We start from the raw sequence: 18,643 nt of genomic DNA on the forward strand, positions 1-18,643 counted from the left end.
TCTAAAAAGAAAACTAGTTCTATCTTTTCTCTCCCACCATCCCACGAAAAAAAAAAAAAAAAAAAAAAAAAAAAAAAAACCAGACCGAGTAACTAGCGAGTTCGGACGCTAGAGGGAGAGAGAGCAAAGGGTCAAGATTCACCTGTGGTGGGTGCCGGATGTGTTGCTTTATCTGCGCATATCTGCGGAGCCTAGGGGTGCCGTCTGTGACTATGTGATGCTGTAATTTTTTTAATGATAAATAAGGAACAACAGGCCCTCCGTCAAATTCAAAGTAAGTGAATTTTTTTTTTTTTTTTTTTTTTTTTTTGTTTTTTGTTATGAGAATGGAGCAAAAATTACAAACTTTTTTTTCTTTTATTTTAATGTAAAATTGTTAAAATGACATTTGGTTTCAGTTATATACTTATTATATATACAATCAATCACTAGTTGGATCTTTATCAAAGAAAAAAAAAAAAAAATCACTAATTGGATCGGATTGTAAGTATGTAACCCTGTAATGAATTTCAGAATAATAGAATAAAATTTCAGCTTGCGCCGTCCTATCATCATCATCATCATCATCAATAATTCAACATGGCGAGCGCAAATCTACCAAAAAGCTTGGTGGAAGACATCTTGTCAAGGCTTCCCGTGAAATCTCTGAAGCGATTCACGTGTGTAAACTAGTCATGGTCTACTCTTTTCCAAAACCCAGGTTTCATTGCCAAACACCACCATCATTTTTCTCAAAAAAACCCAAATCTTCTTGTCAGTCATCGAGATCGTATCACCAAAAACACTGTCTTGTCTTCGCACCCTGTTTCTAATGATAATGGCAGTCTTGATCTCAATCGGGAAACCCCTTTTTTCAATGATGACATGCAGGAACTGAACATATTGGGTGCCTGCATCAACGGGGTAATTTGCCTCTACGATCGTCCCTTTCTGATTTCTAATCAACATCCCAATGATGATCTCTACCGCATAGCCTTATGGAATCCAGAAATCAGAGAATTCAAGGTCCTTCCCACACGTCATGTTCATTGTCCATCTCACGTGGACCACACATATGAAGGTTTTGGATTTGGTTATGATCACAAATCTAACGACTACAAGGTGGTTAGAATCGTCTCGTTTTGGGATGATTCAATTGTAGGACCAGACCGTTCTCCTCTAGTTGAGGTTTACACACTAAGTACTGATTCTTGGAGGCAGATTGACACCGTTTTAGATGCTTCAATCTTAAGCGATCCTTGTAAATCTGAAATATACTTGAATGGAGCTTATCATTGGTTGGCTTATCGCAGCAAGCAATCTTGGCCACACGGTGATACAGAGCTTATTATATCCTTTGACATGAGCGACGAGATTTTTCAAATAATAGGATGCCAGAGTTGGAAGATGTTTCAGGCATGAATCTGAAAACTTTTTCTGTGTTAAATGATTGTCTTGCTTTGATTTTTTATAGTGCAGAAGAGACTGTGACGGCAAAAAACTTTGATATATGGATGATGTATGAATATGGGGTCAAGGAGTCTTGGATCAAACAATTTGTAATAGGACCATTAGTTGGAATTGAGAGGCCATAAGGATTTGCCAAGATTGGTGAGCTTCTTTTGGTGGGTAACAATGGACAGGTGGTTTTGTATAACTTTGGTTCTGGAGAAACTAAGAATCTTGATGTTAGGGGGCTTCCAGACTCGTTTCATGCATTGCAGACTATGACTTATGTGGAGAGTCTAGTTTCAATCACAAATAGAATTGTGTTTCAGAATTAGAGTTCCTGGGTTCCTAATTATTTGTATACCATAGGCTTTGCCTTTTTAATTTTATTTTTGCATTCATGTTCAATCTCTATAGTTTGTTGATGGATTGGTACATTATTATTCTTTATGCATTGGAATTGTGATAGAATTTTGGGGGATGCAAATTATTTGAAATTTTTTGTTTATTTATCTAGCATTGTTTATATTGCGAAAATCTGTGCTACTCGTGATTTTTGGTCAAACTAGAGTTGGATTTATTTAAGCAATTGGGTAGACTTTTGTGCATAACATTTTTCAACTATTACTTGCTCTCTCAATAAGACCCAGTTTGATTTGGATGATTTTGGTAGAGATATAAAAGAGGGAGAGAAAAGTGAAGAGAAAACAATATTTTTGTGTGTTTCATTAGAGAAGAAAATGGGAGTGAAAACTGATGGGACATGGGTGCCTTCTCCCTGAACCCCCAAAATGCAATCTTCCCAAAATAGGTAGAAAATTGGGGAGAAAAGGTGAGGGATAAGAAGTCCCCTTGTGCAAAATTGTCTTCTACTTCTTCTCAATGCTTAATAGTTCTCGTTCTTTTTTTCTTCTGTTTTTGTGGTGGTGTTTTTTTATCCGTTTTTTCTCCCTTATTTTGTTTTGGATTTTTTTTTTCTTTAAATTTTAATAATGAAGTGCCATCTATACACAATTTTTAATTAAAAAAAAATTAATGTGACGGTTTGCTTCAATGGATGGAATGGAACTATGAACTTCAAACTGGAGAATCCATTTCGAAATTTATAGCTTTGTGCAGCCCAACACCTGATTGTTATGGTTTCTTTCATTTTAAGCACGAATTGGCAAGCCTAATCCTCTATCTTTTTGGATTCGGAGTGACTCAACGGCAGCCTCATTACTGGCCAATCGAATCTAATAAGATCTGTTGGTGGCGCCCCTCATGCCTGTCTTTGTGAGGCACATAGTGGGGAGCCTAAAATTTGTCTTTTGGCGGACAAAACAAAAAAAAAAATACTAAGCATTTTCTTTCATTGTAGATTATAAATTTCTATAATGTGTAGTCTAAAAAAGCACTATAAACAAAATTCTAAGTTTTTTTTAAAAAGGTTAAATGTTGAAAAGGCGAAATCTCTTATAAGTGATTTAGAGGTACTCTACGTTACAATAATAACTAACTATTGAATCAGATTCAATTCCGTTTTGGAAATGAAGCATGTATAATTGCAGTCGGGGACTTTCGATATGTGAGAATCAGTTGTTTATTCTTTATTGAAGCTCCACAAACTCTGAATAGAGGCGTTCTTCATGTTTGCCTCATGCATATACACAAACATGATAAAATTAGCCGTAATTCTCCATTGTCATTTTGAATGGTTCACTATTAAAAGTCTTCTTTGTTTGTTAGAAGTTTGGCACAAATACAATTCTGACTAAATATTTTACAGAGTGCATGAACAAAGCCTAATTATTCTTGACTTAGTGCCCTTTTTTCTCATAATTAATTGAAAAATAGGTGTTTGATTACTATTGTGTTTAGGTGATTTCAATCAATAAAATAGCATATGATATACCCATGCATACATCACCATTTTTGTAGAAATACCGTTATAATGCCCACTTTTCAAAAAATTCATGTCATGCCCATTCATACTATTTTTTATATAAAATATGCATACCATGTCCATTTTTCAAAAAAATACATGACCTCACCAATTTTGTAAAATGTACCCTAGCCTTACCATGTCTTTTTTTTTTTCAAAAATACATATGATATCGCTTCGAATCAGTAATGTGGATGCTCTGGCTTCGGTGGGCTACTGAACGGTGGAAGGCCTACAAAAGCAAACACGCTATCAAAAAGGGAACCGGAGAAGACCAGCCAAACCCCCTCTGATGGCAAAGTTAGTCTCTCACAAGAATGGAATTCCAACTTTTTGGGAGTCAAGTCTCAGAATGTTCTTACCTTCATATGGTTCAAACCGATTCTTTATATAAAAACCCTAGGGATGGTTATTTGTCCAATAACCTTCCCAAGATTTGTGGAAGCCAATGAGTCCGGAGATAACTTCTTCAACGGCTACTAAAGTTGTAACTGCTAATGGAAGTTAACTCATTCGAAGGATTCATGGCGTTAGCTACGGGTTTGGTAACCACTACAAAGAGTCGAAAGTGTCCTAAGTGTCGCGCATTCGTCCGTCCAGTGTATGACGATTTGGTCGTCCCTGGACATCTGATAATCATCCATGGACGACCTTCATGGACGAGTTTATCCTCTATGGGAGACTTCATTGTTCAAGAGCAGTATTATCGTCCATGAACATCTTTTCTTCTTCTGGAGTGATTCTTGATCTTGCTTGCTCTATTGGCTCTGGACGATCCCTTTAGACGAACTGAAGTTGGGACTAATTTTCCACTTCCCCATCAACATATACTCCCATTTTTGTAAAATATATCTTTTCTCTTTACATCAAAAAAATATATACCTTTTTCTTTCAAAATATATGTATGTATAATTAAGTATATACATATGTATGCTAGCTCATATACACATGTACGTATGTGTATTTAGATACATGCGATTATACCTATAAATATGTACATGCCACTTTTATACAATATATATATATATATGTAAATACTCATTTTTCACCCAAAAATTCTTATTTTCTCCCCCAAAGCTTTTTCATATATTCATTATTTTCCTACCCCAAAAAAAAAAAAATTAAGAATTTTTTAGAAAATAAAAAGTTTGTGTCCATAGGTTTTGTACAAATATTACTCCCACATTTTTTAGAAGTACTTGTATAAAAACACAATTCTTTGTCACATTTCCTGCATTAACGTATCATGCATCATCTTAGAAATTCACCTAAATAAATAGCCCAATTTTTGGAGCTCTTCCCATTTATTTGTAAAAAATAGGAGCATACTTTTATTTCTTAAAGATGATCTCACACAAGTTTCTTTTCTTGCTTCCCCATTTGACATATTTCCAAATGTATCCCTCTCCCTTACCTTTCTTTGGGAATGGCTTCAGAAAGGTTTGAAGACTCGCTCAAGATCCTGTGTACACTGCCGCACATGGAAGGACCAATGAAAATCACGCTTATCTCCTCCTATCAAGAAGCTGTAGAGTCTGGTGAAGAGGTCAACCAAACCTCGTTCTCAAGGAGGTTTTCGCCCGATCCCTACCTCTATCCAAGGTTTACTGGAGAAGGAGATTTTGTTGGTGATAATGGATACTCCCGAAAGGTGGAGGGAAAGGATGGTGGCCTGCCTATCATACTTGGATTGTCAGATGGACCATGTAATGAGGGCACTCAACCCATACGCTGGAAAGGTGAACCTGCTGCCAAGAGTGCACCGCACCATTTACCACGAAGCCCAATTCTGTGTTCTGTGGACCAAATTTATCCATTTTTACGGAGTAAAGGACATCTCCCGATGGGTCTCCCTGGACCATTTTGTTACCTTCGGAAGAAGTATAATCCTACTAAGATCTACAAATATCACTCCAATACCCCAGGACATGAGCTAGAGGATTATGAAGGATTGAAGGACGAAATTCAAAGCTTAATAGACCGGGCGGGTAGTGGCATTCGATGATGGAAACAATCCTCAAGACGTCATCATCACACTCATGGGGAAGCCGGCTTACGAAGTGTTCAAAGGAGAAGTTGCTCCGCAAACATCCATCCGCCCATGCACCTCAAAGGAAGCCAAGGATTTTTGGGCTGTTAATCCATCAGAGGAAGTATTCATTCTTCCGAAAAAATGAATCCCTCATCCATCCTTGCACACCGCAAGAAGCTAAGGGTTTCTAGACTGCTAAACCACTGAAGGACATGTTCATCTTTCAGGCTAAGTAAATGGTGTTTCCACAAAGTGTCCTCATTTTCCTTTGCTTAAATCAAGATCCTTTCTATTTTATCATGCATTTTGATTTCAATGTTGGTTTGTAAATTAGGCTTCCCTACTTTGAGCACTATGTACAAACGTACTGTCTTAATTACATTCCGTATTTATATTATTTGAGGTATTTCAGTTATATCATGTACATGTTACTTGCTTAACTACTACACTTGTTATTTCATTTCCATTGCATACATTTTTTCCTAAGACAAACTGAAATTCTCAAAAAGACATGTCCTTTGTCCATGATATCTACAAAGTAGAAGGACTTGAAATTCAACCACAACTCTGGAAAGTATTGAGAAAAGGACTAGTAAGTACAAAGATTGGCACAACGTCTCACCATTCGCACCTCAGTTAGAACATCAGTCGGCACCATTCTCTATTTGCTAGTGTATGGGACGGAGGTAATGCTACTAGTAGACGTTAAGGTGCTCTCTATCAAAATTCAAGCCCAGACAGACTTAGAAGAAGTCGAGTAGGTCCGCACCCATTTTGAACAGCTGAACATGGTAGAAGAGAAGCGCGCGCATGCTCGTTATTTTCCATGTATCAACGAAGAATAATTCGTGCAATATTCAACAAAAGGGTTCACCCAAGAATGTTGGAAGAAGGAGACTTGGTCCTTAGGAAGAGAAATATGGCATTGTCCGACTCAAGAGGAAAGTTCGCACCAACCCATGGAGGACTATATCCTAGTTGACATCAACAGAGGAGAGTTCCAAATGCCCACAAATTTTGCCAATGTAAGTTGATACTATGCTTTGTGTCATCCCTATGAAATCAATAGAATATTTTGGATCAGGAGATTTACAAAAAGTGTTTTTATCACAAGAGACATACCTTTTACTCGATCTCCAAAAAAACACAAAAATTGCAAACCAGAAAAGAGAAAAGATCAAAAGGTGCATTCTCAAAAGAAAAACCATACAAAACAAAATTTTTCCCACAAAAAAATTGCACAACAAAAAGTGAAATCCAAAAAAAAAAAAAAAAAAAAATACAGTAAAAAACTAGAAAAGAAAAAAAAATAAAAAATCAAAAGTTGCCTTCTCAAAAGAAAAAAAACGACACAAAAATTATTCACAATAAAATTGCAACCCAAAGGGTGCAACTCAAAAATTCCCCACAACGTCAAAAACCTCTTTGAGCCTAAACACATATCCTTTCTTTCTAACCCTAGCCATTTCTCCTGATTAGAATTAGACTTAAGATTGCTAAGAGACGATCATGAAAAAAAAAAAAAAAAAACTAAAAAACTGGTAGATTGAAAACCTGAAAGGGCGATCTACTCAAAAGGGGAGCCAAAAAAATTTAGAGTAAGAGAGCCTGCTAGATTGAAAATCCAAAAGTGCGGTCAAGGCAAAAATTAAGGCAAACAAAAATAAAACAGACACAATGTCTTTGAACTATGTGATGACCTGATCCTTTCAAGAGGAGGTACGTAGGCAGCCATACCTAACTTGGTCACATCTTTCTCGAAAATATACACCATCTTTCGGAGATATAAGGTGGGAAGAAACAACAATGTCTTTGAAGTACACGATGACCTGATCCTTCCAAGAGGTGGTATGTAGGCAGCCATACCTTGCCCGGTCATATCCTTTTCAAGACACACCGTCTTCAAAAAGAATAAGGTGGAAAAAGCAAGACAAGATCAAAGAATAGAAGTTCAGACCTTTAGGAGAGGTTCTCTTCGCAACTCCATCAATGGGAAGACACGAGTCGAGACCTTTTCTATGGAGTAAGATACATGGACAGTAGGACAAGCCTGAAGCAAAAAAAGGGATTGCTAGCTGGACCAAGTATATTGATGACGTTGAAAATTATCACCAATAGGTCACACCGTACTCGCGACTCAAAGCGAACCTGCACAACAAGAACGATCAAAAGAAAACCTTTAGAGAGCACCGGTGTGGTGCCGGCCAAACGCTCTCCGAAGGTCAAGTCAAAATTCGTCTCTTCACTCTAGAGCGTTAGAGAGGGTCAATTAATTGTACCTTGATTTGCGAAAGTGTTAGTCCTTTTATAGTGGTGGAGAGTTGGCTTTCTTCTTGATCTCCAAATCTTTTCCATGTGGGACTCTAATACAAATTCTCCAAAGCGTGGTGAGCAAGGATTTCCCTTTTTTGATCTTAGGGCTTTTCTAGGCGATAGAGATTTCGGATCATGGGCCCTCACTATGCCTGTCAGCGATGGGCCTTCAAAGCGCGTGGGACTATCTTTACACAGGCCCAACAGTTCCAATCCGTCAGGCCCATTAAGGTAGGCCCATCAGGCTCTATATTTTATCATCTTCAGTTGCCCCCTTCACCCCAATGGTCCGTCCGCTTTTAGGTCAAAGGATCAATGGGGTGACGATCCTAACGTAGGGGTATGACGGGTATTTTTATGACGGAATGGGATCCGTGAGACAAAAAGAAGGTTTAAACTGATTGACGGATTCATGCAAGATAGGATGACGGTTCCAGATGGATCAACCCGTCAGAAGAAGATTCATCAAGTTGACGGTTACATGAAGGGTACAATCTGTTGATGCGTACTGACAGGTTGTCAATATTTATTGAGCATGCCACGTGTCAATCTCTGAATGGCCGTTGTATAGGATCGAAGCGTCGCTTCGTCTTCCGTGCATCTCCTATATATATATAAGGCGCCTCACTCTCCCATTTTCACAATTTTCAACTAGAAATCGTCTGTCAGAGCGAAGCCGTCAACCTTGTCAGAGCACTCCGTCGAGGACGAGTATCTATCGATTACAACAACCGTCACCCATCCTCCGCTAAGTGTGGTAAGTATTTACTTTAATACCATAATTAAGTTACATTTCCGTCCTTGCATTGTTGTTAGGCTTACTATACTCGTCAATGCTTTCAAACCCTTCAGTCTTAGGTTTCATCGTCAATTGTAGGAAATGTCTAGTGCGTCAAGTAACCAGTCGGTGGTTCGTGACGGGACGGAATACGAGGATGTATACCCGTCCGGTCATAAAGACCAAGAGAGCCCCGGCGAAGATAGGAGTCAGTCTGCCTCCTCTTCGTCCTCAACAAATGAGGATGTGGAGATAGTTGAAATAAAGGGTTCTGATGACGACGGGAATCAAGCATTGGAGTCCGTTGTAGGTGCTGATGGACTAAGGCAGTTCATCATGTTGCCAGAGTGGACGGTGCATAGGTTCACATCCGTCATCAGGGAGAGACATTTCAGCACTCTTAGAACCAACTTCCAAATCCCGGACTACGTTTCCATCCGTCTACCCTATGTGTCGGAGAAGTGTTACTATGAAGGGGTAGAAGGTGTCGGAGTATACGAGCAGGCGTTGAAGGCAGGACTTCGGTTCCCGCTCTCTACACTTCATAGGGAACTTTTGCACTATCTAGGGTTGTCCGTCACACAGATATCTCCTAACGCCTGGAGGGTCTTCATAGCCATGGAGATTCTTTATGGTGCAATGTCGAACGGAGAAAGGAGATTGACGGTCCGTGAATTTCTTCACTGTTACCGTCCAGACGAGATTTCTGGGTCAAGGGGGATGTATAGTTTTGCTAGTCGGAGCCCCTTGTTGAAGGTGATCTTTGAGACCCCAGACTCAAATAGAGACTGGAAGAGTCGTTACTTCTTCCTGGAGGGTGACAGATGGATGAACCGTCCAGGGGAGACGGAGTACCTGCCCGTTGACACAACCTGGGCAGTGATAAATCAATCGTGTATGCACCCGTCTTACTTTTGCAATGCTTTTCATATCCGTCCATTTTTATGTGTATATCTTAATCGTCTTTCTCTGCAGGTAGACGGCGCCCGCAAGTTAGCCTCGACGAATTTAGTTTCCTTAAGATCTTCCAGGTGGTCTTCCTCCTTCCGGCTCTTCACTAGCATGTCGTCGACATAAACTTGGACATTCCTCCCGATTTGCTGCGCGAACATCTTGTTCATTAGCCTTTGGTATGTTGCCCCCGCATTCTTCAGGCCGAATGGCATTACTTTGTAATAGAATAGTCCTTGGCTGGTTACGAACGAAGTCTTCTCTTGATCGGCCTCGTGCATGCGGATCTGGTTATAACCCGAGAAAGCGTCCATGAAGCTTAGTAATTGGTGTTGAGCCGTCGAGTCTACTAGGACGTCGACCCTTGGAAGGGGATAGCTATCTTTAGGGCACGCTTTGTTAAGATCGGTGAAATCCACGCACATCCGCCACTTGCCGCTCGCTTTCTTCACCATTACCACATTCGCCAGCCAATCGGGATAGTAGACCTCCCTGATGAAGCTTGCCTCTTGGAGTTTGCGGACCTCCTCCGCTATTGCTTGGTCTCGTTCCGGTGCGAACACTCTCTTCTTTTGTCGGACGGGTGGAAATGAGGGCAATACATTCAATTTGTGTACCATGACCGAGGGATCGATTCCCGGCATATCGTCATGGCTCCAGGCGAACACATCCTTATTGCTCCTCAAGAAAGCTACGAGCTCTTGACGGATTGCGGGTTTGGCAAGCGTTCCAATCTTGATTGTTCTGTCCGGATTGGAACTGTCAAGAGTTATCTCCTCCAGCTTCTCTGTGGGTTCTGCCATCGTTCGGTGCTCTTCTATGTTCAATGCCTGGATTTGGTCTTGCATCTCCATTATAACTACGTAGCATTCTCGTGCGGCAACTTGACTTCCGCGTAGCTCTCCTACCCCATACTCCGTTGTGAACTTGATCATTAGGTGGTAAGTTGATGTTACCACCTTCCACGAGTTGAGCGTAGGTCGTCCAAGAATAGCATTGTAGGCGGACGAGCAATCGACCACCAAGAATGTCACGTTCCTGGTGATTTGTTGGGGGTAATCTCCTACTGTCACCGGTAACGTTACCGCACCCAAAGGGAACACCCTACTCCCTCCGAAACCAACGAGCGGGGCGTTTGTCGGTATTAGCTGCTCCCTGTCAATCCTCATTTGCTGGAATGCCGGATAGTACAAGATATCGGCCGAGCTGCCGTTGTCGATCAACACTCGGTGCATGTTGTAGTCTCCTGTCCGCATGCTGACGACGAGGGCATCGTCGTGTGGATGGTGTAGGCGCCGTGCATCCTCTTCCGAGAACCCAACAACAGGGCTATCTCTTTTTGCTATCTTTGGCACTGTGCCCGCCAACTGGACATTCTGTACCATCCGAAGGTATGTTTTGCGAGCCTTTTTTGACGATCCGGCCGTAGCAGTTCCTCCGATTATCATTCTTATGTCCCCTAATGGGGGTCATGGTCGCTCGTTTTCTCGGCGGGGGTGTTGTTCTTGTGGGGGTTGATCCGTTCTCCCCTTGTTGACGAACTTCTGCAGCTTCCCTTGTCGGATAAGGGTTTCGATTTGCTGCTTCAAGTCATAGCAATCGGCCATGTCGTAGTCGTGGTCACGATGGAAGCGGCAATATTTGTCTCTGGACCCTTTGCTGGGATCACTCTTCAGCTTTCTTGGGAACGTTAGGGACCCTTCGTCCTTAATCTGCATTAGGACTTGGTCTATCGGCGCGGTTAACGGGGTGAAACTTGTGAACCTTCCGCCCGTGGGTTTTGGACGTCTGTCCTCCCTTCGGTCTCCCATCCTTCCTGTCTTCCGCCCCTGGTCCTGTCGGGGATCCTCTTGTCTGTCTCTTTTCTTGGGTCTATCTTCTCGGGCTAATAGCGCGTCTTCAGCGTTCATATATTTGGTGGCCCTGTAAAGCACCTCCGACATGGTCTTGGGGTCGTTTTTGTATAGGGAGAACAAAAACTTACCCCCCTTCAGCCCATTCGTGAATGCTGCTACCAATATCTTGTCGTCGGCTTCGTCGATCGAGAGCGCTTCCTTATTGAAGCATGATATGTAGGCCCGCAACCATTACAGAAAAGAACATTAGAAGTTTTGTCTGGCGGTGCATCGTATGCAGGTTTGGTATTCCTAGAGTCCTTGTCTCAGATAACGGGAGGCAGTTTGACAACGGCCACTTCCGGGATTTCTGCACACAGCTAGGAATAAAAAACCACTACTCATCACCCGCCCATCCTCAGGCTAATGGCCAGGTTGAAGTCACGAACCGATCCCTGTTAAAGATTATCAAGACTCGGCTCGAGGGGGCAAAGAGCATATGGCCCGAAGAATTGCCGAGCATACTGTGGGCATACAGGACAACGGCGAGGACTCCAACAGGAGAGACGCCATTCCGACTGACATATGGGAGTGAGGCGGTCATCCCAGCAGAAGTTGGGCTCACAAGTTACAGGGTTCACAACCATGACGAAAGCAGGAACGACGAATCTATGAGGTTACAGCTGGACCTGATAGATGAGGTAAGGTCGGCAGCGGAGCAAAGGATCGCTAGATACCAAGATCGCATGGCCAGAAATTACAACTCCCGGGTCCGACACAGAAACTTCCAAGTAGGAGACCTCGTACTCAAGAGGGTCATAGGTGCAACTAGAGACCCTACACAGGGAAAACTCGGCCCCAACTGGGAAGGACCTTATAGAGTCACGGCATGGAAAAGGAAAGGAACATACCACCTGGAGACAATAGATGGAGAGAAGCTACCGCATCCATGGAAAGCCGAGCATTTGAGAAAATACTACTAGTGATAGTAACACGGCGAACGGCAACCAATTTTCTTTTTGGCTTTTTAAGCTTTTTATAAGTTTTTCTTTTAACTGTTTTTCTTTTGCTACAATCTTGTCGTGCCTTTTTTAAGCCCAAGGGGGCAGGCGCTTTTCCTTTACGCATCTCTATAATTAGATACAATTATGATCTTCTACTTGGACGTCATTACAATTGTCCACAAAGTTAACGAAAGCTAGTTAAAAGTCCACGAGATGGACGGACACAAAATAAAGTCCACAAGATGGACGGGGCATCCTAAAGGGATGATAACATCCTACAGGGATGACAACTTAAAGTCCACAAGATGGACGGAGCATCCCACAGGGATGATAACATCCTACGGGGATGATAACTTAAAGTCCGCAAGATGAACGGATATAAAATGAAGTCCACAAGATGGACGGATCATCCTAAAGTGACGATAACATCTTACAGGGATGATAACTTAAAGTCCACAAGATGGACGGACACAAAATAAAGTCCACAAAATGGACGGACCATCTTACAGGGATGATATCATCCTACAGGGATGATTACTTGAAATCCACAAGATGGACGTCCGACGGATCGTCCCAGAAGGATAACTACATAGTCCACAAGATGGACGGATCGCCGTAACAGTAAAAGAACATGTCCGTAAAGTGGACGGACGACGACCATATAAGAACTGTCCACAAAGTGGACAGATCACCCAAAACGGTGAATAATTTTACAAGTCCATAAAGTGGATGGTATAGCCGCCACAAAGTGGACGGATCACCCAAAACGGTGAATAATTTTACAAGTCCATAAAGTGGACGGTATAGCCGCCACAAAGTGGACGGATCACCCAAAACGGTGAGTAATTTTACAAGTCCATAAAGTGGACGGTATAGCCGCCACAAAGTGGACGGATCACTCAAAACGGTGAATAATTTTACAAGTCCATAAAGTGGACGGTATAGCCGCCACAAAGTGGACGAATCACCCAAAACGGTGAGTAATTTTACAAGTCCATAAAGTGGACGGTATAGCCGCCACAAAGTGGACGGATCACCCAAAACAATGAATAATTTTATAAGTCCATAAATTGGACGGTATAACCACCACAAGGTGAACGGATCATCGACTCGATAAAAAGCTGCCCACAAAAGTGGACGGACCATAAAAACGGCTGAAATAATTATGCTCCCAAAAACGGACGGTTCTAAAACGCCCACGAAGTGGACGAACAACAAGACGATAAAGAACTACCCACAAAGTGGACGGACCACCGAAACGGCTAAAATTCTTACTAGTCCACGAAGTGGACGACCATATTAAAGGTCAGCCACCACAAAGTGGACAGATATTATATCCTATCCGTAATAGACGGGTCCGATTAGAGGTGAGAAAAGCTTTTTAAAGTGGACGGATCAACAGACCAGTTGGTCCAAATTAACATTTAACATACAAGAAGACGGAGAGAAAAATCCTTAACGGATACAAATACTTAACCAGCAACAAAAATATGCGTAAACATATAATGAAAGAAAAACATTGTTCAGTACAAAAGCTAACTTAAAACAAACCGTCTTCAAAGTACTAAAAACATATAAAAAAGGGGACGGATCCTCCTCAACATTTCCAAAAGATTAATCTACTTTCTTGGGGTCGGCAACAGGAACCTCCTTCGGCACAGCGGACTCTCCATCACCCTGAGCTGTTTCGTCTCCGAAGAGGTCCTCCGTATTTTCGGAAGCAACGGGAAATGCAGAGGTCTGGCCTTGGTCGTCAACTTTGATCATTGATACATCCAGCTCAGGATAGATCTTCTTGACCTGACGAAGCGAGTCATCAAAGCCTTGCAGAAAAGAGTCCGCCAGCTCGCTCAACAAGGAATCTGAGTCTCGGTACTCCTGGACGGCTATTTCCTTAACGAGACGGATCTCTTCCTTTAACGCTTTAATTTCCTTCTCCTTCTTCTCTAAGACCGACGACGCCTCGTCCATCTTCTGCTCCAGTTCTTTCCTTGCTTGCTCAGAGAGCTCCAGCTTCTTCTCCATGTTGGACTTCCATTTATGGAGTTGACCAAGCTCTTCCTCCGTCTGTTCTGCCTTTGCACGAACTCGGTCCAAAGCATTTTCACGGTTAAGGCATTGATCCAACAATCCTTTCATCATGACCAACGACTACAAACCGACAAGAGAGTCCGTCACGTAATAATAAAAGAAAAAAGGGAGAAAAAACATAATTGACGGGCAAAACTTACTTGAGCAACGGCGAAAAGGCCCGTCTCTCCCATAGCTTCCGTCGAGTGGTTTCCTAGGTCTTCATAGTCCTCCGCCGTGATAATAGACGACAGTTTCTCCAAAGCATACTTGGAGTCGTCGCGGAGGAGCGGGGGAGGTCTCTCTTGTTTAGAGTCTGGGGCCGTCATGAAACCTTTTCCCGTCCCAGGCTTAGCAAGGGTGACGGTCTTGGCACCCTCAGCCATCAAGCCAACCACAGGTTCAAGAGAGATCTTGGGTTTCTTAAACGGACGGTCAGATTTTGATGTCGGTTTCCTCTTCGGGGCTGAAGCCGACCCCTTAGGTACCACCTCGCCGGATTCCTTCTTCTTGACGGCTTGAGATTTAATTAAAGCTCTCCTTTTTGCGTCTTCCATCTCTGCAAATAATGACGGATGAAATTAAACTAAGTAAAGTTGAATAAATGGCAAAGTAAAGTCGACGGGCTTACGTCTATGAACTCGCTCGTCGTATCTAATAGCCTCTTGGGTGGGCTCAGGACCGTCACAGTACCAATGAATGGTCTTTGGATTCACCAATTTAGCCCAGGTCCTTTCCTCCGGCTTAGTTTTTCTGCAAACCTTTTCAAGGAAACTAAATTCCTCGAGGCTAACTTGCGGGCGCCGTCTACCTGCAGAGAAAGACGATTAAGATATACACATAAAAATGGACGGATATGAAAAGCATTGCAAAATTAAGACGGGTGCATACACGATTGATTTATCACTGCCTAGGTTGTGTCAACGGGCAGGTACTCCGTCTCCCCTGGACGGTTCATCCATCTGTCACCCTCCAGGAAGAAGTAACGACTCTTCCAGTCTCTATTTGAGTCTGGGGTCTCAAAGATCACCTTCAACAAGGGGTTCCGACTAGCAAAACTATACATCCCCCTTGACCTAGAAATCTCGTCTGGACAGTAACAGTGAAGAAATTCACGGACCATCAGTCTCCTTTCTCCGTTCGACATTGCACCATAAAGAATCTCCATGGCTATGAAGACCCTCCAGGCGTTAGGAGATATCTGTGTGACGGACAACCCTAGATAGTGCAAAAGTTCCCTATGAAGTGTAGAGAGCGGGAACCGAAGTCCTGCCTTTAACGCCTGCTCGTATACTCCGACACCTTCTACCCCTTCATAGTAACACTTCTCCGACACATAGGGTAGACGGATGGAAACGTAGTCCGGGATTTGGAAGTTGGTTCTAAGAGTGCTGAAATGTCTCTCCCTGATGACGGATGTGAACCTATGCACCGTCCACTCTGGCAACATGATGAACTGCCTTAGTCCATCAGCACCTACAACGAACTCCAGTGCTTGATTCCCGTCGTCATCAGAACCCTCTATTTCAACTATCTCCACATCCTCATTTGTTGAGGACGAAGAGGAGGCAGACTGACTCCTATCTTCGCCGGGGCTCTCTTAGTCTTTATGACCGGACGCGTATACATCCTCGTATTCCGTCCCGTCACGAACCACCGACTGGTTACTTGACGCACTAGACATTTCCTACAATTGACGATGAAACCTAAGACTGACGGGTTTGAAAGCATTGACGGGTATAGTAAGCCTAACAACAATGCAAGGACGGAAATGTAACTTAATTATGGTATTAAAGTAAATACTTACCACACTTAGCGGAGGATGGGTGACGGTTGTTGTAATCGGTAGATACTCGTCCTCGACGGAGTGCTCTGACAAGGTTGACGGCTTCGCTCTGACAGACGATTTCTGGTTGAAAATTGTGAAAATGGGAGAGTGAGGTGCCTTATATATATATAGGAGATGCACGGAAGACGAAGCGACGCTTCGATCCTATACAACGGCCATTCAGAGATTGACACATGGCATGCTCAATAAATGTTGACAACCTGTCAGTACGCATCAACAGATTGTACCCTTCATGTAACCGTCAACTTGATGAATCTTCTTCTGACGGGTTGATCCATCTGGAACCGTCATCCTATCTTGCATGAATCCGTCAATCAGTTTAAACCTTCTTTTTGTCTCACGGATCCCATTCCGTCATAAAAATACCCGTCATACCCCTACGTTAGGATCGTCACCCCATTGATCCTTTGACCTAAAAGCGGACGGACCATTGGGGTGAAGGGGGCAACTGAAGATGATAAAATATAGAGCCTGATGGGCCTACCTTAATGGGCCTGACGGATTGGAACTGTTGGGCCTGTGTAAAGATAGTCCCATGCGCTTTGAAGGCCCATCGCTGACAGACATAGTTAGGGCCCATGATCCGAAATCTCTATCACCTAGAAAAGCCCTAAGATCAAAAAAGGGAAATCCTTGCTCACCACGCTTTGGAGAATTTGTATTAGAGTCCCACATGGAAAAGATTTGGAGATCAAGAAGAAAGCCAACTCTCCACCACTATAAAAGGACTAACACTTTCGCAAATCAAGGTACAATTAATTGACCCTCTCTAACGCTCTAGAGTGAAGAGACGAATTCTGACTTGACCTTCGGAGAGCGTTTGGCCGGTACCACACCGGTGCTCTCTAAAGGTTTTCTTTCGATCGTTCTTGTTGTGCAGGTTCGCTTTGAGTCGCGAGTACGGTGTGACCTATTGGTGATAATTTTCAACGTCATCATATATCCTTTGGTTTATGAAAACTAATTACATTTGCTTTCCTTATGTAATCTTTTTCAAGTGCATACATCATTTCTTTATATGCATACTTTTATACAAACACATTTATAGATAAATCCCTTCATCGAAAGACATCATACACCCATTACATGATCTGTTTTCAAGCCATTTTCATTAATTGCACGAATTTACAAGATAAATTAGAGAATGATCTTGAAAGCAAGGATTATCCGGACATAAAAAAAAACTGTCTAATTGCTGAAGTAGGAAAATCAAGGTTAGTGCCAACATTCTGCAATTTCATCAAGAAATGTGCAAAGGAAGGATGAAGAGTCGATGAATATCTATGAGACTGCATAAAACCTACACTGGGGCAATTTTATTTTATGCAATCCTGACATTTAGTTATCTCCATGACCAGTCTTCTCACGTGATCTAGCCATAAAAAAAGGTTTTATTGCTATTCAAATATTTGATAAATCAATGGAGGAAAAGTGGATATAAACAACTGAGTTATTGTTTATATTTAAAAATTTACTACATTTTGGTGCAACCACGTGGAAATTGAACATAATATCCACACAGTCTAACTATTGTTTCAGGATCTAATTTTTGTTATGTAGTATATAATTTAAAGCGTAACCCACTATTAGTAAATTTGGAGCAAATTGTAATCTCAATTCTAGGAAAAAAAATCTTATCTTGGACTGTCGAACTTTGTAAGTAACTTTGTATGTTATATAAGTAAATAATTTCATATAGGGCATTTTAACATTGAAAGCTCAAATTTGTGTGAAAACACAAGAGCTGTTTAGACCCCAAAATTAAAATTACGGCTCGGTTGATTTTACTCTAACTTAAACTAAGTGCGGAATAGAGTAAATGCGAGTGGAAAAACAATATAACTACTCTAAGCCATATTCATCAAATCATAGTAGTAAAATGAAAGCTAAAAGAGTCGGGAAGAAGAATGAAAACACAAGATAACATGCCGATGTGTTATGGAAGAGGAAACCGAAAAACTCGGTGAAAAACCTCTCCACTGCTCTCCAAGCGGTAAATCGATCCACTAGAGAATGAGTTGGAGTACATGAATAACAAAAGACCCTCCAAGCCTAGTCTACCCTATGTACTTGAACCCTTCAAGCTCCTGCTACCAATTGACTTAAAGAAGCCTTGCCTTCTCTAGCTCTCCGAATCACACAATTCAGCCCAATTACATCCACCAAACAAATGGCTTCTTCCAATACTTCCTAGCAGCACCAAAACCTTACTTTATACTCAGGATGGGTGTGGTAAATGTTTAGGCTATCAACCTCGTAAGATAACACGCCGATGTGGTGTCGAAGAGGAAACCGAAGAACTCGGTGAAAAACCTCTCCGCTGCCCTCAAAGTGGTAAATCGATCCACTAGAGAATGAGTTGGAGTACATGAATAACAAAAAACCCTCCAAACCTAGTCTATCCCATGTACTTGAACCCTTCAAGCTCCTGTTACTAATTGACTTAAAGAAGCCTTACC

General features: G+C 42.0%; 1 protein-coding gene across 1 annotated transcript; it reads left to right on the forward strand.

Moving 5' to 3' along the window:
• The first annotated feature begins 579 nt into the window (after nt 1–579).
• LOC115972322 (F-box/kelch-repeat protein At3g23880-like) lies at nt 580–1,763 on the forward strand. The gene is made up of 4 exons (XM_031092577.1): nt 580–659; nt 825–1,277; nt 1,454–1,538; nt 1,623–1,763. Exons 1-4 carry the CDS (start codon nt 580–582, stop codon nt 1,761–1,763), a joined length of 759 nt encoding a protein of 252 aa, XP_030948437.1.
• Nucleotides 1,764–18,643: the final 16,880 nt, after the last annotated feature.

The sequence above is a fragment of the Quercus lobata genome, chromosome 2 (genome assembly GCF_001633185.2).
Source record: "Quercus lobata isolate SW786 chromosome 2, ValleyOak3.0 Primary Assembly, whole genome shotgun sequence".
NCBI lineage: Eukaryota > Viridiplantae > Streptophyta > Magnoliopsida > Fagales > Fagaceae > Quercus > Quercus lobata.